At 36.7% G+C, this 18390-nt stretch overlaps 1 protein-coding gene across 1 annotated transcript; it reads right to left on the reverse strand.

Moving 5' to 3' along the window:
• Window positions 1-345: 345 nt before the first annotated feature.
• LOC110734843 lies at window positions 346-1483 on the reverse strand. Its single transcript, XM_021914985.1, has 2 exons — window positions 754-1483; window positions 346-524 (listed from the first exon to the last, which is right to left on the reverse strand). Exons 1-2 carry the CDS (start codon window positions 1252-1254, stop codon window positions 468-470), a joined length of 558 nt encoding a protein of 185 aa, XP_021770677.1. The 5' UTR covers window positions 1255-1483; the 3' UTR covers window positions 346-467.
• Between the last annotated feature and the right edge of the window lie 16907 nt (window positions 1484-18390).

Here is an 18390-nt window from a genome sequence, read left to right on the forward strand (position 1 = left end):
ATATGAAATGAATGATCTGATAACAAAATGAATTATTTGGTAGTGAAATGGATCATTTGGCAAGGAAATGAATATAAATATTATTTATGAATCACTAGTAGAAAAAAGCAAATGGGAAGCGGTTCAAAACCCTAATGGGAAGTGGATTTTGAACCGCTTGGGCTTAGGGGCATCCCAATACCCTTTTAAATGGGAAGCGGTTCAATCCGCTTCCCATTTGAAGGGAATGGGAAGCGGTTTATGCCTTAGCTGCTACCCATTATACCTTTAAAAAAATTAAAAAAAAATAATGTTTTTTTTTTTTTTTTGCTTTTTTCATAAAAATTGGTACACAAAAAAAACATATGTATAAAAATATATATTTCCATTAATAAGTTGTTGTAATATTACATTTATAATTTGTCAAAAAAAAATTACATTTATAATTCAAAAAAAAAAATACTACTAAAGCCACCACCACGCATCTGCTATTCAGCCACCACCACACATCTGAAGCCACCACCCATCTGACGCCACCAACGCATCTGACACAGAATTGAAACAAATCTCAACAAATTTACTCATTATGCAAATAAACTGAAGTAGAATTGAAACAAATTCATTATCCCATCAACTAATTTACGAACCCTAACCAAATTTCAACTAAAAAATTTGCAAATAAACCATAAATCTAACCGAGGCAAAGCAATCAAACATAAAATTAGAAGATAAATTTTAGAAAAAAAAAAAATTAAACTAGATCTGAATTCTTACCTGAATTAAAATTAGATATGAAAACGCTGGTGGTGCTCGATGGGCGTCGTCGGTGTTGTTGTTGTTGGTGTGCCGCTGTTGCTTGATGGGTTGCTCGATGTTGCTCGGTGGTTGTTGCTCGGTGGGTTGCTCGTTATTGCTTGGTAGTGCTCGTTGTTGCTCGATGTTGCTCAGTGTTGGTCGCTGTGTTGATGGGGTGTTGATCGCTATGTTAATGGGGTGGTTGTCGGTGGTTGTTTTGGCCGATGAAAAGAGAAGAGAGAAAAGAAAGGAGATAAAGAGAGGAGAAGGAGATGGAGAGAGGAGAAGAGAGAGCAGAGATAGAAGGAGATGGAGAGAGGAGAGGAGACAGGCGAAAGGTGTGAGAAATAAGGGGAGAGAAGAAGAAGAAGGCGTGAGAAATGAGGGGAAACTATTATTGTTAGGGTTTTTTTGGCAAATGGGGAGCGGTTCAATGTTCAAACCGCTTCTAATTACAATATTTGGGAGCGGTTTACCCATAACCGCTCCCCATTTGTATGTTTCAAGTTTTTTTTTTTTTGTTGGTTTTTGGAAGAGGAATTCAATAACCGCTTCTCATTTGGGGCAGCTCATTTGCTTTTTTCTACTAGTGAATAAAGGAATGACTGGAAAATAAAATGAATTCAAATAACCTACGCAAATTAATAGGTTTATTGACTCATTGTGGCCATGCCACTTATTACTGTACTGGAAAAGAAATAACTATGACTGCGAAAAAGAAACTAGAAATCCTATAAAAAGTGAAACTACAAAAATCTAGTCCTTTCGAACATTATCCTTCTTGTCCTTTGATTGTTTGTAGCTTCCGGGATTGAATTCAGGGTCATCCTCCTCCTCCTCCATTGGTTCAGGTGTCTCTAGATTTTGCTCTACTTGAATAAACTCTTCATTTTCCTCATCGTCAGATGAAATTCAATAATTATTGGGGTTGGGGCTAGATTTGGATTTGAGATTTCCATAATGGAACTGTCAACAGTATAGTCACTCTCCTCCATTAGCTCTCCTTCCTCTTGCCCTCCATTTGCTCCTATTTGATTGCCCTGTGATGGGGATGTTTCCCGATTGGTTTCTTGTAGAAGGGGAATTATTCTCTGCTGGGTTATCATAATAATAATTTTGATGTGGAATCTGTAAGCGTTTCACAGTGATATTTCTCAACTTGAACGAGGTAAGAAATCAAATATCTATAGTTAGGGTACCACTGTCCATAATAGTCTTTTATATTTAGAGTAGTTGGGAATGTCCCCAGGCAAGTAGAATTCAGAAAACTTTATCTTAACAGCAAGATATGGGGTTCATCAGGAAGACAGTGAATTATCATGGTTGAAACACGATTAAGAAGATCATACGGCTTGTCTCCTAGGACATCACTCAGGTGTGAACAATAAAAGCGGATTTTCTTAACACAGTCAAAGGAATGTTCATAGTCTTTCTTAATTAGTGTTCTAATTTGTGAGTTTTTGTTAGGAAAGATCGGCATCATGTAAAGGAAAAGGTTTAGAAAAAGGATTCCCTTCCCAAAGAAAATAAAATTAAATAGCACAATTCTTGCATGAATTTAGGTTCAATGTTCAATCAAACAATCTTACTCCTAATCACATAATTACATGCTTCCACATCATTCAATTCACATGATCAAACATCACAACCTAAATATTAATGCATACAAGAGCATGAATAATTCTAACTTATATGCCCATATTCTTTCCTATCTAAGCTCATAAACATACTTTTAAAACTTTTAACACATAATTCGTACCTTAATCCTTCGCTTTCCTGCAAAATGCACAAACTAAAAATATTTTTTTTTGGCAAAATTAGCCGCAACACTCTGAAGTATGGCTTAGGTGCACGAGCACCCTGAACTTTGTGTAGTAGCCAAAACACCACCAACTATGGTGTTAGGTGCAACGCATGCCATAAATGAAAATTTCCGGCAACTTATTTCACCGGGAGGAGGTGAATCTTCACTCTCTAGAACAGTTATGTAGTCTTCCATCCACTTAGCATGCATGGATTCACCTCCTCCGATGAAATAAGTGGCCGGAAATTTTCATTTAAGGCACACGTCGCACCTAACACCATAGTCGGTGGTGTTTGGCTACTACGCATAGTTCAGGGTGCTCAATGCACCTAAGCCATACTTTAGGGTGTTGCGGCCAATTTTGCCTTTTTTTTTTACTCCCTTTTTATTTAAAAGTTTTCAAAAAATTAACCCAAATAAGGCCAAAAATTTTCGGCCATAATAATAAAAAATTTCGGACACCCCATATAAAAAAAAAATTCCGATTTTTCCCTAAAAAAAATTTCGGACCTTCCCTCTAAAAAAGATTCGGTCCTCTTAAAAAAAATAAAATAAAACAAATTACTTTTTAAAATAACTCATTAAATAAACAATTGGCCAAGTTTTAAACAAAATACCTTAAAACACGTTTTTTTGCTTTAGCGGTAATAAAAATCTACAAAGCTCCTAGATACCACTTTGTAACACCCTAGAAATTCCTTTCCTTTAAAATACCGCTTTTGCCCTTTTTAAAATACGAATTAGGAAATTCTAAGACATTACCGCCACCGTGAAAATGGCTAAGGCAATTATCAAAGACACACAGCGGAAGACTTGTTTTAAAACCATTCAAAATAAAACCAACTTCAGAAATCAACCAAACGAAAGTAAAGTCAAACCAAAGTGAAACAAAGTCAACCTACAACATGGAACCATTGTAGGCCCTTTTAAAACCAAACAAATACTTAAAACCATTGCGTTGGTCTCACAAGAAAATATATATAATAATCAAAGAAAATAAACACATCATATCCTTATAGGAACTAAACAAGATTCGCTCTTCACTCATGCCTATCATGAATATGCTTCATCGCCTGAAAAGCTTCTCTTTACTTTGTCCCCACTACTCGCCATTAGAAATGGGTCGTCGTAGGGCCAAGATAAAGACAAGGCCAAACAAACATACAAACACAAAATCAGCAATGCTGAGTACATAAGCGTAAACGAATTACACTAACATACTTACATCCTAGCATCACACAACTTACCTTTTTACACCTGTTTACAAGCATACATCATACAACACAATCAATGAACAATTAAATTTCTTATTTAATTTGATTACGCATCGAACAGGTTTCCCACCAAATCCTATGCCCTAAATAAATTGAGGTAAACTACTCCGAGAGCTAACCGGGTAGGCATAAATGTCATATGAAGTGACTGGACACCCTGCGCATAAAATAAAAAGGAAAACACAGTGTCCTATACTCCCAATAGAATTTATGATCAAATATAAAGTTACATAACTCCCCCCATATGTTCATACTCAAGGTATATACGTTCCAAGAGTTTTGGTGCACAATCTTTTTCACTTTTTGTTATTACATATTTTTAAACTTGGTGATGACTCTTAATCCACAATACGATCAATCAACATAAACCATTCAAGTAATCAAACATTCCAATTTAATTCTTAAATAATTAGTGATCACATTTAATTTAATGTTGAACCCTTTTAAAACTACCTCGGTGTTAAAACCCCTTAAGAGCATAAAGCACCGCAAATCCTATCCCTCGGTGTTTAGTACACCTTAAGTGCACTTAGGCACCGCATTTCCTTTTATTCCTTTGTACTAAGACACTTGCTAGCTCAATTTCCATGCTTACAGCATTAAAAAAATTATATGAACCATAATAAAATTCCCTTTTTATATTCCAATCCAAATTAAACATTTAGTTTAATCAAATAAGCCTTTAAACATGCCGACAATAAAAGTATGGTTCAATAACAACATTCCAATATCACCGATTTTAATAAATATATTATTTCAACCAATCATGCTTCACCAATATTTTGCCAAAAATCATTCCAATTCAATTAATTCAATCCAAATCACCTATTCCAACAAGTTCCTAACATGATACTAATTTTAGAATCATAATAATAAATCCTGGCATGCTTCTACACGCTTAAATAATATCGAGTACGCGTACGTACCTCGAATATGATCTCAAAATCGCCACGACTACACGAAATCACTCACTTGGAAGTCTCCTACAACCCACAATTTCAAAGAGACATTAATATCTATTCATATTAAATTTCCAGCAATATATACACTCTATAAAACACTTTTAAACCTTTTAAAACATGCTGAAATTTAATTAAAACCATCTACTTTTATTCCCAATTAAAGGGTAATTAAAATTCCTTCAAGAAAACTTTATTCTAGCCTCTATATAAAAATTCCAGCATTATAAAAACTTTTAAACTTGCTGTAATGTAGTTTAAAAACACTAATATTAATAGTTTTAATCAACCACAATTAAATTCCATCAATAAACATCAATTTAGAGACCTAGGGTTTACCAATTTGGGGCTTTTTCATTCAAAACCAAATCTGGAAATTATATGCATATTAATTTTTATTAAAACATCATAAAATAATCACACACACCCAGATTCAATAATTAAACAAGGCTAGATTGAATTAAAATTGGAAGAAGCAAGGTTTTTTTTGGCTTGCGAACGCACACACGGCAAGGGGGCCTGCTGCCACGCCTCTCGCCAGTGGCTGGCTGCTGCCGGTGCTCGCTGGTGGCGGTGGTCGGCCGGTGGGTGGCTGCGGTGGTGGTGGTCGGCCACTGTTAGGTGCGTGTGTGTGAATGTTTGTGAAGGAGAGGGGAAAAATTAAGAGAGAAAAAATAAGAGGAAAGAGAAAGAGAGTTACCTTTGGGTATTCTCCATCTTGGGCAAAGTATAAATTTGCTTATAAGATGGGTATTTATACTCCCTCTCAAAACCCTCCTAACTTAATTTCCCTTTTTACCCTTACACTTTGTTTGGATTGAAGGAAATGGAGGGACAAGAAGGGAAGAGAAATGGAGGGATGAATTATCTTTCATTTGGATAACAAATAAACAAGGAAGGGAATTAGAGGGGAGAGAAACGAAAGGATTAAGATATAAGAAATTAATCTCTCCAACAATGGAGAGATTTGGAAGGAAAACTCATCTTTCTTCCCTCCCCTTCCTTTTTGTTCCCTCCCCCTTACCTCCCTCCCCTTCTTTTCTTTCCCATTTCTTTATCCAAACACACCATTAATGATTCTCATTTCCATTCAAATTGGTATTTGACTTTCTTTAAAATACCATTGACTTTAAAAAATCTTTTATAAATTAAATATGCCCCAAAGTTTCTAGAAATGGGTTTTTAATTAAAGTAACCCTTTTAAATTTTAAAATACCGTAAATAATTCATTTTAAATGATATAAATACATCATAAAAATAATACTTTAAATTAATATACATATAAAAATACGGGGTATTACAGAACCAACGCACAAAAGCCACAAAAGCCCCAATCACACTTGAGATTGATCAAAGGTTAGGGATTGATTTCTTTTGTCTAAGACTATACCATTGACTTTAAAAATTCTTTTATAAATTAAATATGCCCCAAAGTTTCTAGATAATGAAATAAAATATTTCCAAAATCAAATATAAATAGAAATGGGTTTTTAATTAAAATAACCCTTTTAAATTTTAAAATACCATAAATAATTCATTTTAAATTATATAAATACATCATAAAATAATATTTTATATTAATATACGTATAAAAATATGGGGTATTACAGAACCAACGTGCAAAAGCCCCAAAAGCCCCGATCACACTTGATATTGATCAAAGGTTAGGGTTTGATTACTTTTGTCTAAGACGAACTAACTTTTGGTTGTTGAAGAGTTAAGTACTCAAACATGATGTTGTTACATGTTCTTAGTTCTCCTAAAACTAAGTACTTAAACATTTTTTTGATCATGTCTTAACTCTTTCTATTTATGTCTGATCTTGGGTACGTTTAAAGTATATGATCAATACAAATTATAAATATTTTGTTCTGTTGATCAATCAATACAATTGATTTTTTATAATTGTACCCACACAAATATATTTTTGATTTCCTAGAAATTAAAATATATGGGTTGTAATTATAATTAATTTCACGATTTACCAAATGACAGACAACCGTATTTGTTGACATTTAAGTGAAAAGACACTTTTAATTTCCCAATAAAAATTAAATGATCAGTAAAATTATTAACTTTAAAATGGAAGTTACTATGTAAATTCCGTGACGATATAGTTCCAAATTCATTCCCCTTAATATGATTTTTTTATTAACGACTTTCAAGAAGTTGGAGAGTTACGTGGTTTCGCCACAACTTGTTGAAGTAACGGAGAATTTCAACCGTCAAGGGAGTGACACAAAAGTGACTATAAATATAAGTAGTCATTTCACTCAAAATTTTCCTTCTTCATTAAGCCAATGTTATTTCTCTCTCTTACTTTCTCTCTCTAACAAATTCAATTTGCCAAAGTTCTCCAACTACTCCCTAAAAAAATTGAATTTTGAGATTACCATAGAGGATCTCTTACATCCCATTCAAATGCTACACATTGGACCCAATGGGGTGGTTTATGGAGTTGGCATGTTTCATGTCGACAATACACTCCATGGATCCATTGAGTACCCAAACGAGTGCCCAAATCACCATTTAGCCATGGATAGACATGCTAAATGAGAAAGAAACTACAGGAACTGTAAGCAAAATTGCCTTAACTGAAGAGTCAAAAAGCGATGGGGGGATAGACCCGCCATTTTAGAAGATGAAGATGGGCTTACTAGGCCTAGCGCTTTTCGTGTAGGTGCGAACGATGATCTGTTGAAGAACTTCATACTTCCTCGTCTAGAGGATAAAAAGGAGAACGCTGCTCTGGTATGCAAAGGTTGGGCCAGGGAGATTAGAGTGATCTTTCTTCCCACATTTGATAGGAAATTGGAGGCAAGAACTATCCCTTACTCCAAGACGTACTACGAAGTTAAGGTTAACAGGGGTACAGAAGGGGAAATGCATACCCTGATGTACAAGTGTGCTTTCCAATTGTGGTGTGAAGGGATCTTCAAGCACCATAGGATCAACTGGCTCCTCACAGAGCCTAGCGATGACAAGTTTGAAGACTAGCTATCTCGATGATCCTGAACTTCAAAACCGTATAGCGACGCTCCAAGATGATCCAGGATATTAGGAGGCATCTCAATAATTATATCGCCACTGTATATATTTAGCCTTAAGTCCTATTAAAAAGAGCATACACAATTCAAAACTTATAAGTTGTGAAATGCTCTTATTTTGTAATTATTTTATCTTTAAAAATATTAAGTAATGTTTATATTCTGTGTTTGATATTTGCAGAGTTAGACATACACAATGTTTTATATTTATGTTCAAAAAGTCATAACTTGGTTGGTTTCAAACGTCATCAACCACTCAATTAGGGGGGCATTTGTTACACCCAAAAATCAAATTTTTGACTTTCTGGATTTTGACCAAGTTGAAAAGTTTCTAGAGTTAGTGAAAGGTCTTTGGGCTAGCTTGATAAAACTTAACAAGCAACTGGGCTGACATCACGCAAATGCCCAATAACATGTGGGACGGATTAGAAGGCTAATAGGTACTTTTAATTTCGAAAAAGTGTTGGTGCCAAGAAGCATAACTGTACAACAGTTATGGGAGTCAGCCATAACCGCTCTATTTTGTCTATAAATAGAAGTGCAAGGATCAAAAGAAGACATCAACAAATCAATCAACAACAAGTATTTTATTTCTTTTAAGTTTTCCTCTTAGCTTTCGTAGTTTCCCTTGGCTTAGTAGCCATACAATAGTATAGTTTAGCACGTAGCATGTATTGAAGATCGTTCGTCTTTTTCTATTATATAACCATGGAGGTAACCTCTACTTCAATTTGTACAATTGTAGACCTGACCCTATCTTTTAGTTAACGGTTATTTCACCATACCCCTAAGTACTTTGATAATTCACCATATACCCATGAAACTTTCTAAATACACCATATACCCCTGAGTACTTCGATAATTCACCATATGCCCTTAATGACTAATAGACGTTAACTCCGTTAGTCATTAAGGGTTAAGTATGCCACGTGGCATCTTTTTATTGGCTCCCTTTTAATTAATTAATTAATTAATTATTAAAAAAACAGTAAAAATTTTAATTATTAAAAAAAACAGTAAAAAAATTTTAAAAAAACTTAAGAAAAAAACTTTACAAAAAAAAAAAAAAATACCCCAGTCAGGACAACCACCACTACCCCACCCCTGCCAGTCCTCGTCCCCTCGCCGGCGCCCATACCACCTTATCCCGGCGGTGCCAGGCCTCCCCCTTGCCGGTGACCACCACCCTGACAGCCCCACCCATAGCCAAGACCCCCACCTTCCCCCAAACTCAAAAATTGTTGTGTAAGATTCCAGCCCCTATTAGGTTTCGTAGCGTCCAACACTACGCGGAAGAGAAACCCGCCCAAGACCCGCCTACTAATTAAAGCCACTAAGCATGCAATCACATGATTAAACAACGAAAAAAACAGAAAGGGAAATGACATTCTTACCCTCGATGCGTGCTTCGCTCCTATAGAGCTCGGACTTCAAAGCCTTAGCTCCAAAGCGTGAGAGCCTCCGACGGAGTCCACCCTCGAGACCCGACTTAAACGGCCTCTACCCCGAAGGTTAGACGGGGCTAGACCAAGAAAAGACTAGAGTATTACAAACTTACAGGTTTTCTCACCTATAGGGAGATGCCTTATTGAGTTTAACTCAAGTGATTTTTCCCAAACTAAAAACTTGGGTATTTATAGGGAAAGGAGACTTGATCTCCCTTCTCCCATAATGTGGGAGAATTGCATTTTTCCACCAATTTATTTTAATCAAAAACAAATTAAAATGCAAAGCAATCAACAAGCTCCAAGTGTCACATAGAGGGAGTAGATTGGTGAGGACCACCAAAGAGGGGGACCAATACTCCTTGCTCACCAAGCAAAGCCACTAAGAATCGGTCCCCACCAAGATCCCATGCTTGACCACGCCACTTGGCTGGCTAGAAGACATGCTAAATGAGAAAGAAACTACATGAACTGTAAGCAAAATCGCCTTAACTGAAGAGTCAAAAAGCGATGGGGGGATAGACCCGCCATTTTAGAAGATGAAGATGGGCTTACTAGGCCTAGCGCTTTTCGTGTAGGTGCGAACGATGATCTGTTGAAGAACTTCATACTTCCTCGTCTAGAGGATAAAAAGGAGAACGCTGCTCTGGTATGCAAAGGTTGGGCCAGGGAGATTAGAGTGATCTTTCTTCCACATTTGATAGGAAATTGGAGGCAAGAACTATCCCTTACTCCAAGACGTACTACGAAGTTAAGGTTAACAGGGGTACAGAAGGGGAAATGCATACCCTGATGTACAAGTGTGCTTTCCAATTGTGGTGTGAAGGGATCTTCAAGCACCATAGGATCAACTGGCTCCTCACAGAGCCTAGCGATGACAAGTTTGAAGACTAGCTATCTCGATGATCCTGAACTTCAAAACCGTATAGCGACGCTCCAAGATGATCCAGGATATTAGGAGGCATCTCAATAATTATATCGCCACTGTATATATTTAGCCTTAAGTCCTATTAAAAAGAGCATACACAATTCAAAACTTATAAGTTGTGAAATGCTCTTATTTTGTAATTATTTTATCTTTAAAAATATTAAGTAATGTTTATATTCTGTGTTTGATATTTGCAGAGTTAGACATACACAATGTTTTATATTTATGTTCAAAAAGTCATAACTTGGTTGGTTTCAAACGTCATCAACCACTCAATTAGGGGGGCATTTGTTACACCCAAAAATCAAATTTTTGACTTTCTGGATTTTGACCAAGTTGAAAAGTTTCTAGAGTTAGTGAAAGGTCTTTGGGCTAGCTTGATAAAACTTAACAAGCAACTGGGCTGACATCACGCAAATGCCCAATAACATGTGGGACGGATTAGAAGGCTAATAGGTACTTTTAATTTCGAAAAAGTGTTGGTGCCAAGAAGCATAACTGTACAACAGTTATGGGAGTCAGCCATAACCGCTCTATTTTGTCTATAAATAGAAGTGCAAGGATCAAAAGAAGACATCAACAAATCAATCAACAACAAGTATTTTATTTCTTTTAAGTTTTCCTCTTAGCTTTCGTAGTTTCCCTTGGCTTAGTAGCCATACAATAGTATAGTTTAGCACGTAGCATGTATTGAAGATCGTTCGTCTTTTTCTATTATATAACCATGGAGGTAACCTCTACTTCAATTTGTACAATTGTAGACCTGACCCTATCTTTTAGTTAACGGTTATTTCACCATACCCCTAAGTACTTTGATAATTCACCATATACCCATGAAACTTTCTAAATACACCATATACCCCTGAGTACTTCGATAATTCACCATATGCCCTTAATGACTAATAGACGTTAACTCCGTTAGTCATTAAGGGTTAAGTATGCCACGTGGCATCTTTTTATTGGCTCCCTTTTAATTAATTAATTAATTAATTATTAAAAAAACAGTAAAAATTTTAATTATTAAAAAAAACAGTAAAAAAATTTTAAAAAAACTTAAGAAAAAAACTTTACAAAAAAAAAAAAAAAATACCCCAGTCAGGACAACCACCACTACCCCACCCCTGCCAGTCCTCGTCCCCTCGCCGGCGCCCATACCACCTTATCCCGGCGGTGCCAGGCCTCCCCCTTGCCGGTGACCACCACCCTGACAGCCCCACCCATAGCCAAGACCCCCACCTTCCCCCAAACTCAAAAATTGTTGTGTAAGATTCCAGCCCCTATTAGGTTTCGTAGCGTCCAACACTACGCGGAAGAGAAACCCGCCCAAGACCCGCCTACTAATTAAAGCCACTAAGCATGCAATCACATGATTAAACAACGAAAAAAACAGAAAGGGAAATGACATTCTTACCCTCGATGCGTGCTTCGCTCCTATAGAGCTCGGACTTCAAAGCCTTAGCTCCAAAGCGTGAGAGCCTCCGACGGAGTCCACCCTCGAGACCCGACTTAAACGGCCTCTACCCCGAAGGTTAGACGGGGCTAGACCAAGAAAAGACTAGAGTATTACAAACTTACAGGTTTTCTCACCTATAGGGAGATGCCTTATTGAGTTTAACTCAAGTGATTTTTCCCAAACTAAAAACTTGGGTATTTATAGGGAAAGGAGACTTGATCTCCCTTCTCCCATAATGTGGGAGAATTGCATTTTTCCACCAATTTATTTTAATCAAAAACAAATTAAAATGCAAAGCAATCAACAAGCTCCAAGTGTCACATAGAGGGAGTAGATTGGTGAGGACCACCAAAGAGGGGGACCAATACTCCTTGCTCACCAAGCAAAGCCACCAAGAATCGGTCCCCACCAAGATCCCATGCTTGACCACGCCACTTGGCTGGCTAGAAGCCTGCCTTGGCTGCCAAGGCTCCCAGCTGGTGCCTAGCACCAAGGCTGGGCTGCTGGCCAGCCTGCCCATACACTTGCGCAGCCAGCACGCTACGCAAGCCTTGCGGGCTGCTAGCTGCTGCTCCCTATTTGCTGTGGGTGATGCTGCTATGCGAGTAGCATGATGCTATGTGCTACTACGCTAGCACACATAGCCCAGCCAACTTGCATGCTGTTGCTCGGTGTTGCTCGCTAGCAAGCACGCGTGTACAGCCCATAGCACAAGCACGCATAGTGAGCTTCTATGCGAGTGTTATGCGTTGCATGCTTGCGGTAGTGCTGCTATGGGCGAGGCACTAGCATGCTAGAACACCTAGCGCGCCAGCGATGCTGGCCATACCACACCAGCTAGCTAGCAAGCGCTGCTAGCAAGTTCGGCATGGTGCGTGGCCTAGGCTAGCCTAGCACTCGCATGGCTAGGCCAATGCGAGGCTACGACTTTGCTCAAACTTGTCGCTTGTTGATTCTACGTCTCGTCGAATTCTAAATTTGACTCGACTTGCGACGCCTTGTCTTGACGCTCTAAGCTCAATACCCGACGTCTTTGTTCGTAATACTCTAATGACTCATTTAATCCTTCGAATTAATTCGTCGCCTCGGATCGGTTACTCGATTGGGGTGTGATCCGAAGGATTCAGTCAAGATTAAGCTGTAATATTAATTACACATTAATATTACTAATCGGAAGCGGCCTCCACCTATGCATTCCGATCACTTGACCTTACTGAAGAATTAGCTTTCTAATAATTCTGAACCCTCTATCAGAATAATACATTTGTTGGAAGGACACCATTACTTTTAATCTCCCACCGGACAAGTGTGTAGTTAGTGTATAACCCATTTCCTATGTCACTTAATGTCTCTTCATGAACTATAAGGTAAGATTCTTCGTCATCCTTATTACGTCCAGAAGTGTTTCTCGATTTCCGAGTTCGACTGTCAATAAGCAGATGATTTCCAAAATCCATCTGAGCACGGCCATGCATTTTCACAGACTCGCTCTTCGAGAGGCCTTGTAAACAACAAAGACATGTTCCCTATTGTTAAAAGGGGGACATTCCCAGTCTTACATTGTTAGCTTCCCTTACTAAGAGGACCTAGCCGCCCGAGTGTTACTGTTATAATCCCTATTTACGGCAGACGTTTGACAACATCAAAACGGACTAGTACTCAAACAAGAGAACTTACAATACTCATGGTCGAGGAAAAAGGTTATGATAGCTATAATGAGAAATATACTTATGACGATTTTGAATCTCTTAAAGTACTCTCATAGGTCGATCTGGTATAGTTCCAAACCAATACCTGTGCAAATGATTTATGATAATCATGTCCTCGTAGCACAAGAAACGGTGCTATAAATCATACTACACACTAATCTCAAGTGATCATTAATCGTCCATCATTTAAATGACCTTGATTAGGGATAATTTTCGATTGTAATATTCAATGTTCACTTAGCAGGTGTTTCTTTATCCAAGACATGGTCTTGATACCCTGTTTTGAATATTCTCATAAATCGAATGGACTCATTATTTAATTCTAAACCACAATTAAATAGTTTGTGGAATTTATTTATAAAAATTATTATTCCACTATGAAACCTTTTCAACGTTTCATCTTATGATAAATGGTTTTCCCCAAGTGTTTTAAGAGTAATACTCTTCACAAAACATTTACAAAAATCACACCCATACATAATATGCTTGATTTCTTTCATGCAATTGTGAATGTTGTCGTTCACTTATTGCATAGGTTTAGATATTATTACTTTGCAAATTTTAGCATCTTCATTATCAAACACTTTCATAATAAGATGATAAAATTTTGAGAGTGTTATGGATTATATGTGATTTAGGATTTATTGTCCAAGTGATGGCTCCCACTCATTTTCATGATTTGAGATCTTTCAACTTGACAACCTACAACCATCAACGTTCGACAACGAACTTTCCATTGAACACTTCCTTATTATTGCCTTCCAGGCAACAATATTCTCAACATATATTTCAGTAGACTTTCTGATGGTGCTTCGCTCGGATTTCATTCCAAACGGCTCACAATGATTTGGGAGACCCTAATAACTTGTGATTATGGAAATTTACCTTAAATTTCTGCACATTATACATGGATGCACGTCCATGTTACCATTCTCAAGCTCGTGCTTATAAATGGCTTCCTTATTAAGGATCTAATCCTTGCTAAGGATGTGCTTGCAACATCAATTCTCAAATTACATTTGTTTCCATGCGTCAAGAACTTATCCCCTTTTACTTATCAAAGTACTTTGGATTTTTCTTGATCATAATCTAACAATTCATTACTTAGATTTAAATTAATTGGTATTTTATACTTCTCATGCTCTAAGCATGTAAGTTGAGTGACAACTCCATATAATAGCATACATGATGGTTTTAATTGCAAAATTATTCCCAATATTGTTTCGTTTATGTGACCTTTAGCTCATCCAGTTTCACCGAGTCTTGCTAAACTGTTTTCTACGTGATACGGTTGAAAGTCTATACTAGAGTCTTTTTTGTTTGACTTAGTATTTGCCTAGCTTATACTTAGTTCAAACATTTACTTAATTTTATACATATGGGTCGAAATCCTTTCCAAGTCCTTCATGTTTAACACGGTAAATTCCTCTACTCGTTTAAACATTTCATTAAGTCTATCCAATAGATCTTAATTCCCACTATGTACTAAGTATCGCCTTTTGCTTGGTCCATTGTTGAAAATCCTTTCAAATCTAAGCATTTAGCATTTGACAGTCATTTCACAATAGAGTTCGTAAACTTCTTGTTGGACCATACAAGATTGACTCTTGCTCCCACTAAACTTCTTATTCATAAGAATTTCTATGATTCTCCATAAGCCAAACCTTTTATTAACTTTATGAGAATACATGTTCCAATTCCTACATACAATGCTTCACTTAATCCCACAATGGATTTCTTGAGCTTGCTTTCAAATCTAGCATTATTTAGAATTACAAAACCCTTAGACTATTTCCATAGTCTCTTCCAAAATCCCATTTTAGGAAGGCGGTTTCGTTATCTATCTTGCCATATTTCATATGCGCAATTTTTCTAGAATAATCACGAAAAGACTTAAGTGTTCCAATTGGTGAATAGGTTTTTATTAAAATCAACGCCGTGAATTAATTGTATCCTTTCCTGCCAATCTAGCTATGTATGCTTATGCATTTCCACATTTGTCAGTTTCCTTGAAAACTTATTTGCGATTGATGGGTCTTTAACCCTTCATGCAAATGAATCAAGTTCCAAACATGATTTACAAACATGGAGTCTATTTCGGATTTTATGGCCTCTAACCATTATTCAGAATTTGGATTTGTCGTAGCTAATTCACAAGACACTATTCCCTCACCATCCAATGGTAAATAGTATGCTTGTTTTAGGTTTATTTCTAACTTAATAGAAATTTATAGGATTCCATCCAAGCCTTTGGTGAATTCTATACCTATATGGGGTAATTCCATAAAACACTAAGTTTCAAGGTGCTTTTAAAGCCCTTTGATTATATTGATCTTACTCCACCACTTCTAAAGTTTTTTGAGTATTGAATTCTCATTTAAGGCACTTGTGAAGTCCTTTGAGTATTCTTGATCAATCATTCTCATGAAGCCCTTCTAAAGTCTTCGGAGATTCTCATTTTAAGTTTGTTGCTAATCTCGATGGTCATCGAGTTCATTTTCCTCCCACTTGTCGTTTTGGAAATGTGTTACTTTCCAGAAAGACACTACTTAGAGCAACAAATATTATGTTCTCAATTAGGTTGTGGAAGTAATGTCCGTAGTCTCACTTGAATACTTACAAAGAGACATGTATATTGTCTTTGGGTAAAAGTTCATTGTGAAACAAACAGTTAGCTCTTTCTCGAGCTACCTTAGCCCTTATTGAGCCACTTAGCTCCCACTGAGCCAAAGAACTCCCACTGAGCTAATGAACTCCCACTGAGCTAAGAGCCCTAGACATATACTTGAAAAGACGCTAGAAACTATTTCTATCCATAACTGAATATGGTGTCCTTTCATAGCTTCGACAATTTTTCTGTTTAGTGTAACACTAGTCATTTGTGCAAATCTTTAAGAACTTTATAAGAAGGGATGTGATCCATCATCATTCGAGTCATTTCCAAATGGCATCGAGGTCTCTGTCAAGACATACTATATTCTTTGTGGAGCTCATTATGAAATTTCAATTTCATAAGTTTGATATGATCACTCTTGGCTCAAGAAAACATCACTCGATCTAATATAGACGTTTTGATATCTTGCCAAGTCGATTCTATACTTCACTGAACATTTGAGCTACTCAAGGTCCAGTTTGTTCACATTTGATGAATGTAGCCACATTCTTTCAAATTCTTGTGAGACGTTGAAGTAATGGAATCCTCTTTAGCTTTTGGAGTCAATTTTCTATGCCAAGCACAATAGCTCCTTTCTTTGTCGAACAAGTAAGACTTGCTTGTCTTAGAACGATTCCAAATCGATCAACTATCAAGAGTATATCTAATAGAGCCTTAAGTACGTTCTTGTCGATGTGACATTGCTAAAGATGTTTGGAACACAAATCACGTCCATAACTTGAACCTTGTGAGTTTTCATGTTAGGGAAATGTTTGTTTATAATCCAGCATTCTTGACTCATGGCTTAGACAACCATGTCATTCAAATAAAACCCGCAACTATTGCTCTTTTACTTTGAATGTGAGTCTTTCCGTGTGTAAACGGATCGTTTGCTGATTATGGAGCACAATAACCATTATTCGTTCCAGCCTTGGCTTAAAAGGACTTTAAACAAAACAAATGACCTTACAACTGATGTAGCACTACTTGCTTCATTCTAAGCTTGTAAGTCGATAACTTAGCTTAACTTCAATGGTTTGAGGTCACTTTCAAAGTGGAACACTCAAGCAGTATCCAATACTTATGAAGATAACGAATTGCTAAGTTGACCATAATAACATGAACTCATAGGTAGAAAAGGAATCTTATTCCTTTCCTTTGTTCCTTGTTTCCTATATTTCTTATCATACACCATCTCATAACTTTAAGAACCATTTCTTTAAGTTCCTTGACTTTTACACTTTGTTAGGCATAATTAAGCATATAATGCGCCGTGAAACAAAGTTCCATCTTTTTCTTCAATTCGTACATGAATTGCTACATCAATGAGTCCCAATCATTTGTGTATGAAGCGAAAAGATACGTTGGTTGTAGACAATTTGAATTTTCTAACTCAATATTTCATGTTCATCAAAACTACCCAGTATTTTGAATAAATGATATCCAACCGTCCTTTCAGACTTAAGTCATTTAGGCCAATTATGAGAGGTTGTATTTTGGAAATGCCTTTCATTCTTTGAGAACCATTCTCAAAAGATATCCTTTACTAATCGTTGAAAATAATATAATTTGATTTAAAATTCTACAAATATAAGTGCAAAGTATAACCATTTATCAAGTTCATAACATAATAAGTTTGAAATTCAAAACATATATGCAAACTTTCAATCTTATTACGCGTCTTATCCACGCATTAAAATTTGTCCCTTTTAGGCGAAAATAAAACGATTCAAAGATCCCAAAAATCAAAAAGTGATTAAGCATGCTTTGGCTTGTCTTAACACTTAATATTTTAAGGTAAGCAATTCAATTGCTAATAGCTCAAAGCTACTCTTGGTTCGATAAAACGTCGCATCTAATGCTTCCATGACATTTTATCTCCATTGCCACGACATCTAGGGACTCCTTACTGATATCGTTGAGCTTAACCAAGACAACTTGTATACCTACTATACCTTACGTTCCTAGGGAAGCGGTGATACCTCGCTTTAGCTTAGCCCATCACCACGCGCATTAGTTCAGTAAGTGTTGTTCTTGGAATGGCAAATTTGGCTCAATATTATAGGGACCTAGGGTTTCTATGTTGGTTGGTTTAAGTGAACTTAATTAATCATCGCAACATTTGAAACCCTAAACATGCATCTATCATACCATTAATCATATATAAACACAATTATATATATAGAACATAAGTAAAAGATGCATTTGGCAACTAGCATGACCCCTTGAGTCTTCAATTCTCCATGGGTCTTTGATGCAACTTCTTGGCTTGTCTTCTTAGAAACGCCTTCTTCGAGACATCTCCACCAAATATGCAAGTAGTTACTATAACTAGGATTAATCT

This window comes from Chenopodium quinoa, unplaced genomic scaffold (genome assembly GCF_001683475.1).
Source record: "Chenopodium quinoa cultivar QQ74 unplaced genomic scaffold, ASM168347v1, whole genome shotgun sequence".
In the NCBI taxonomy this organism is placed as follows: Eukaryota; Viridiplantae; Streptophyta; class Magnoliopsida; order Caryophyllales; family Amaranthaceae; genus Chenopodium; species Chenopodium quinoa.

Coding starts and splice junctions, on each gene's coding strand:
- LOC110734843 (XM_021914985.1), bottom strand. CDS start 1,254: ATGGGTAAACCGCTCCCAAATATTGTAATTAGAAGCGGTTTGAACATT. Junction 525..753: donor CATATCTAATTTTAATTCAG/GTAAGAATTCAG, acceptor ATTCTGTGTCAG/ATGCGTTGGTGGCGTCAGAT.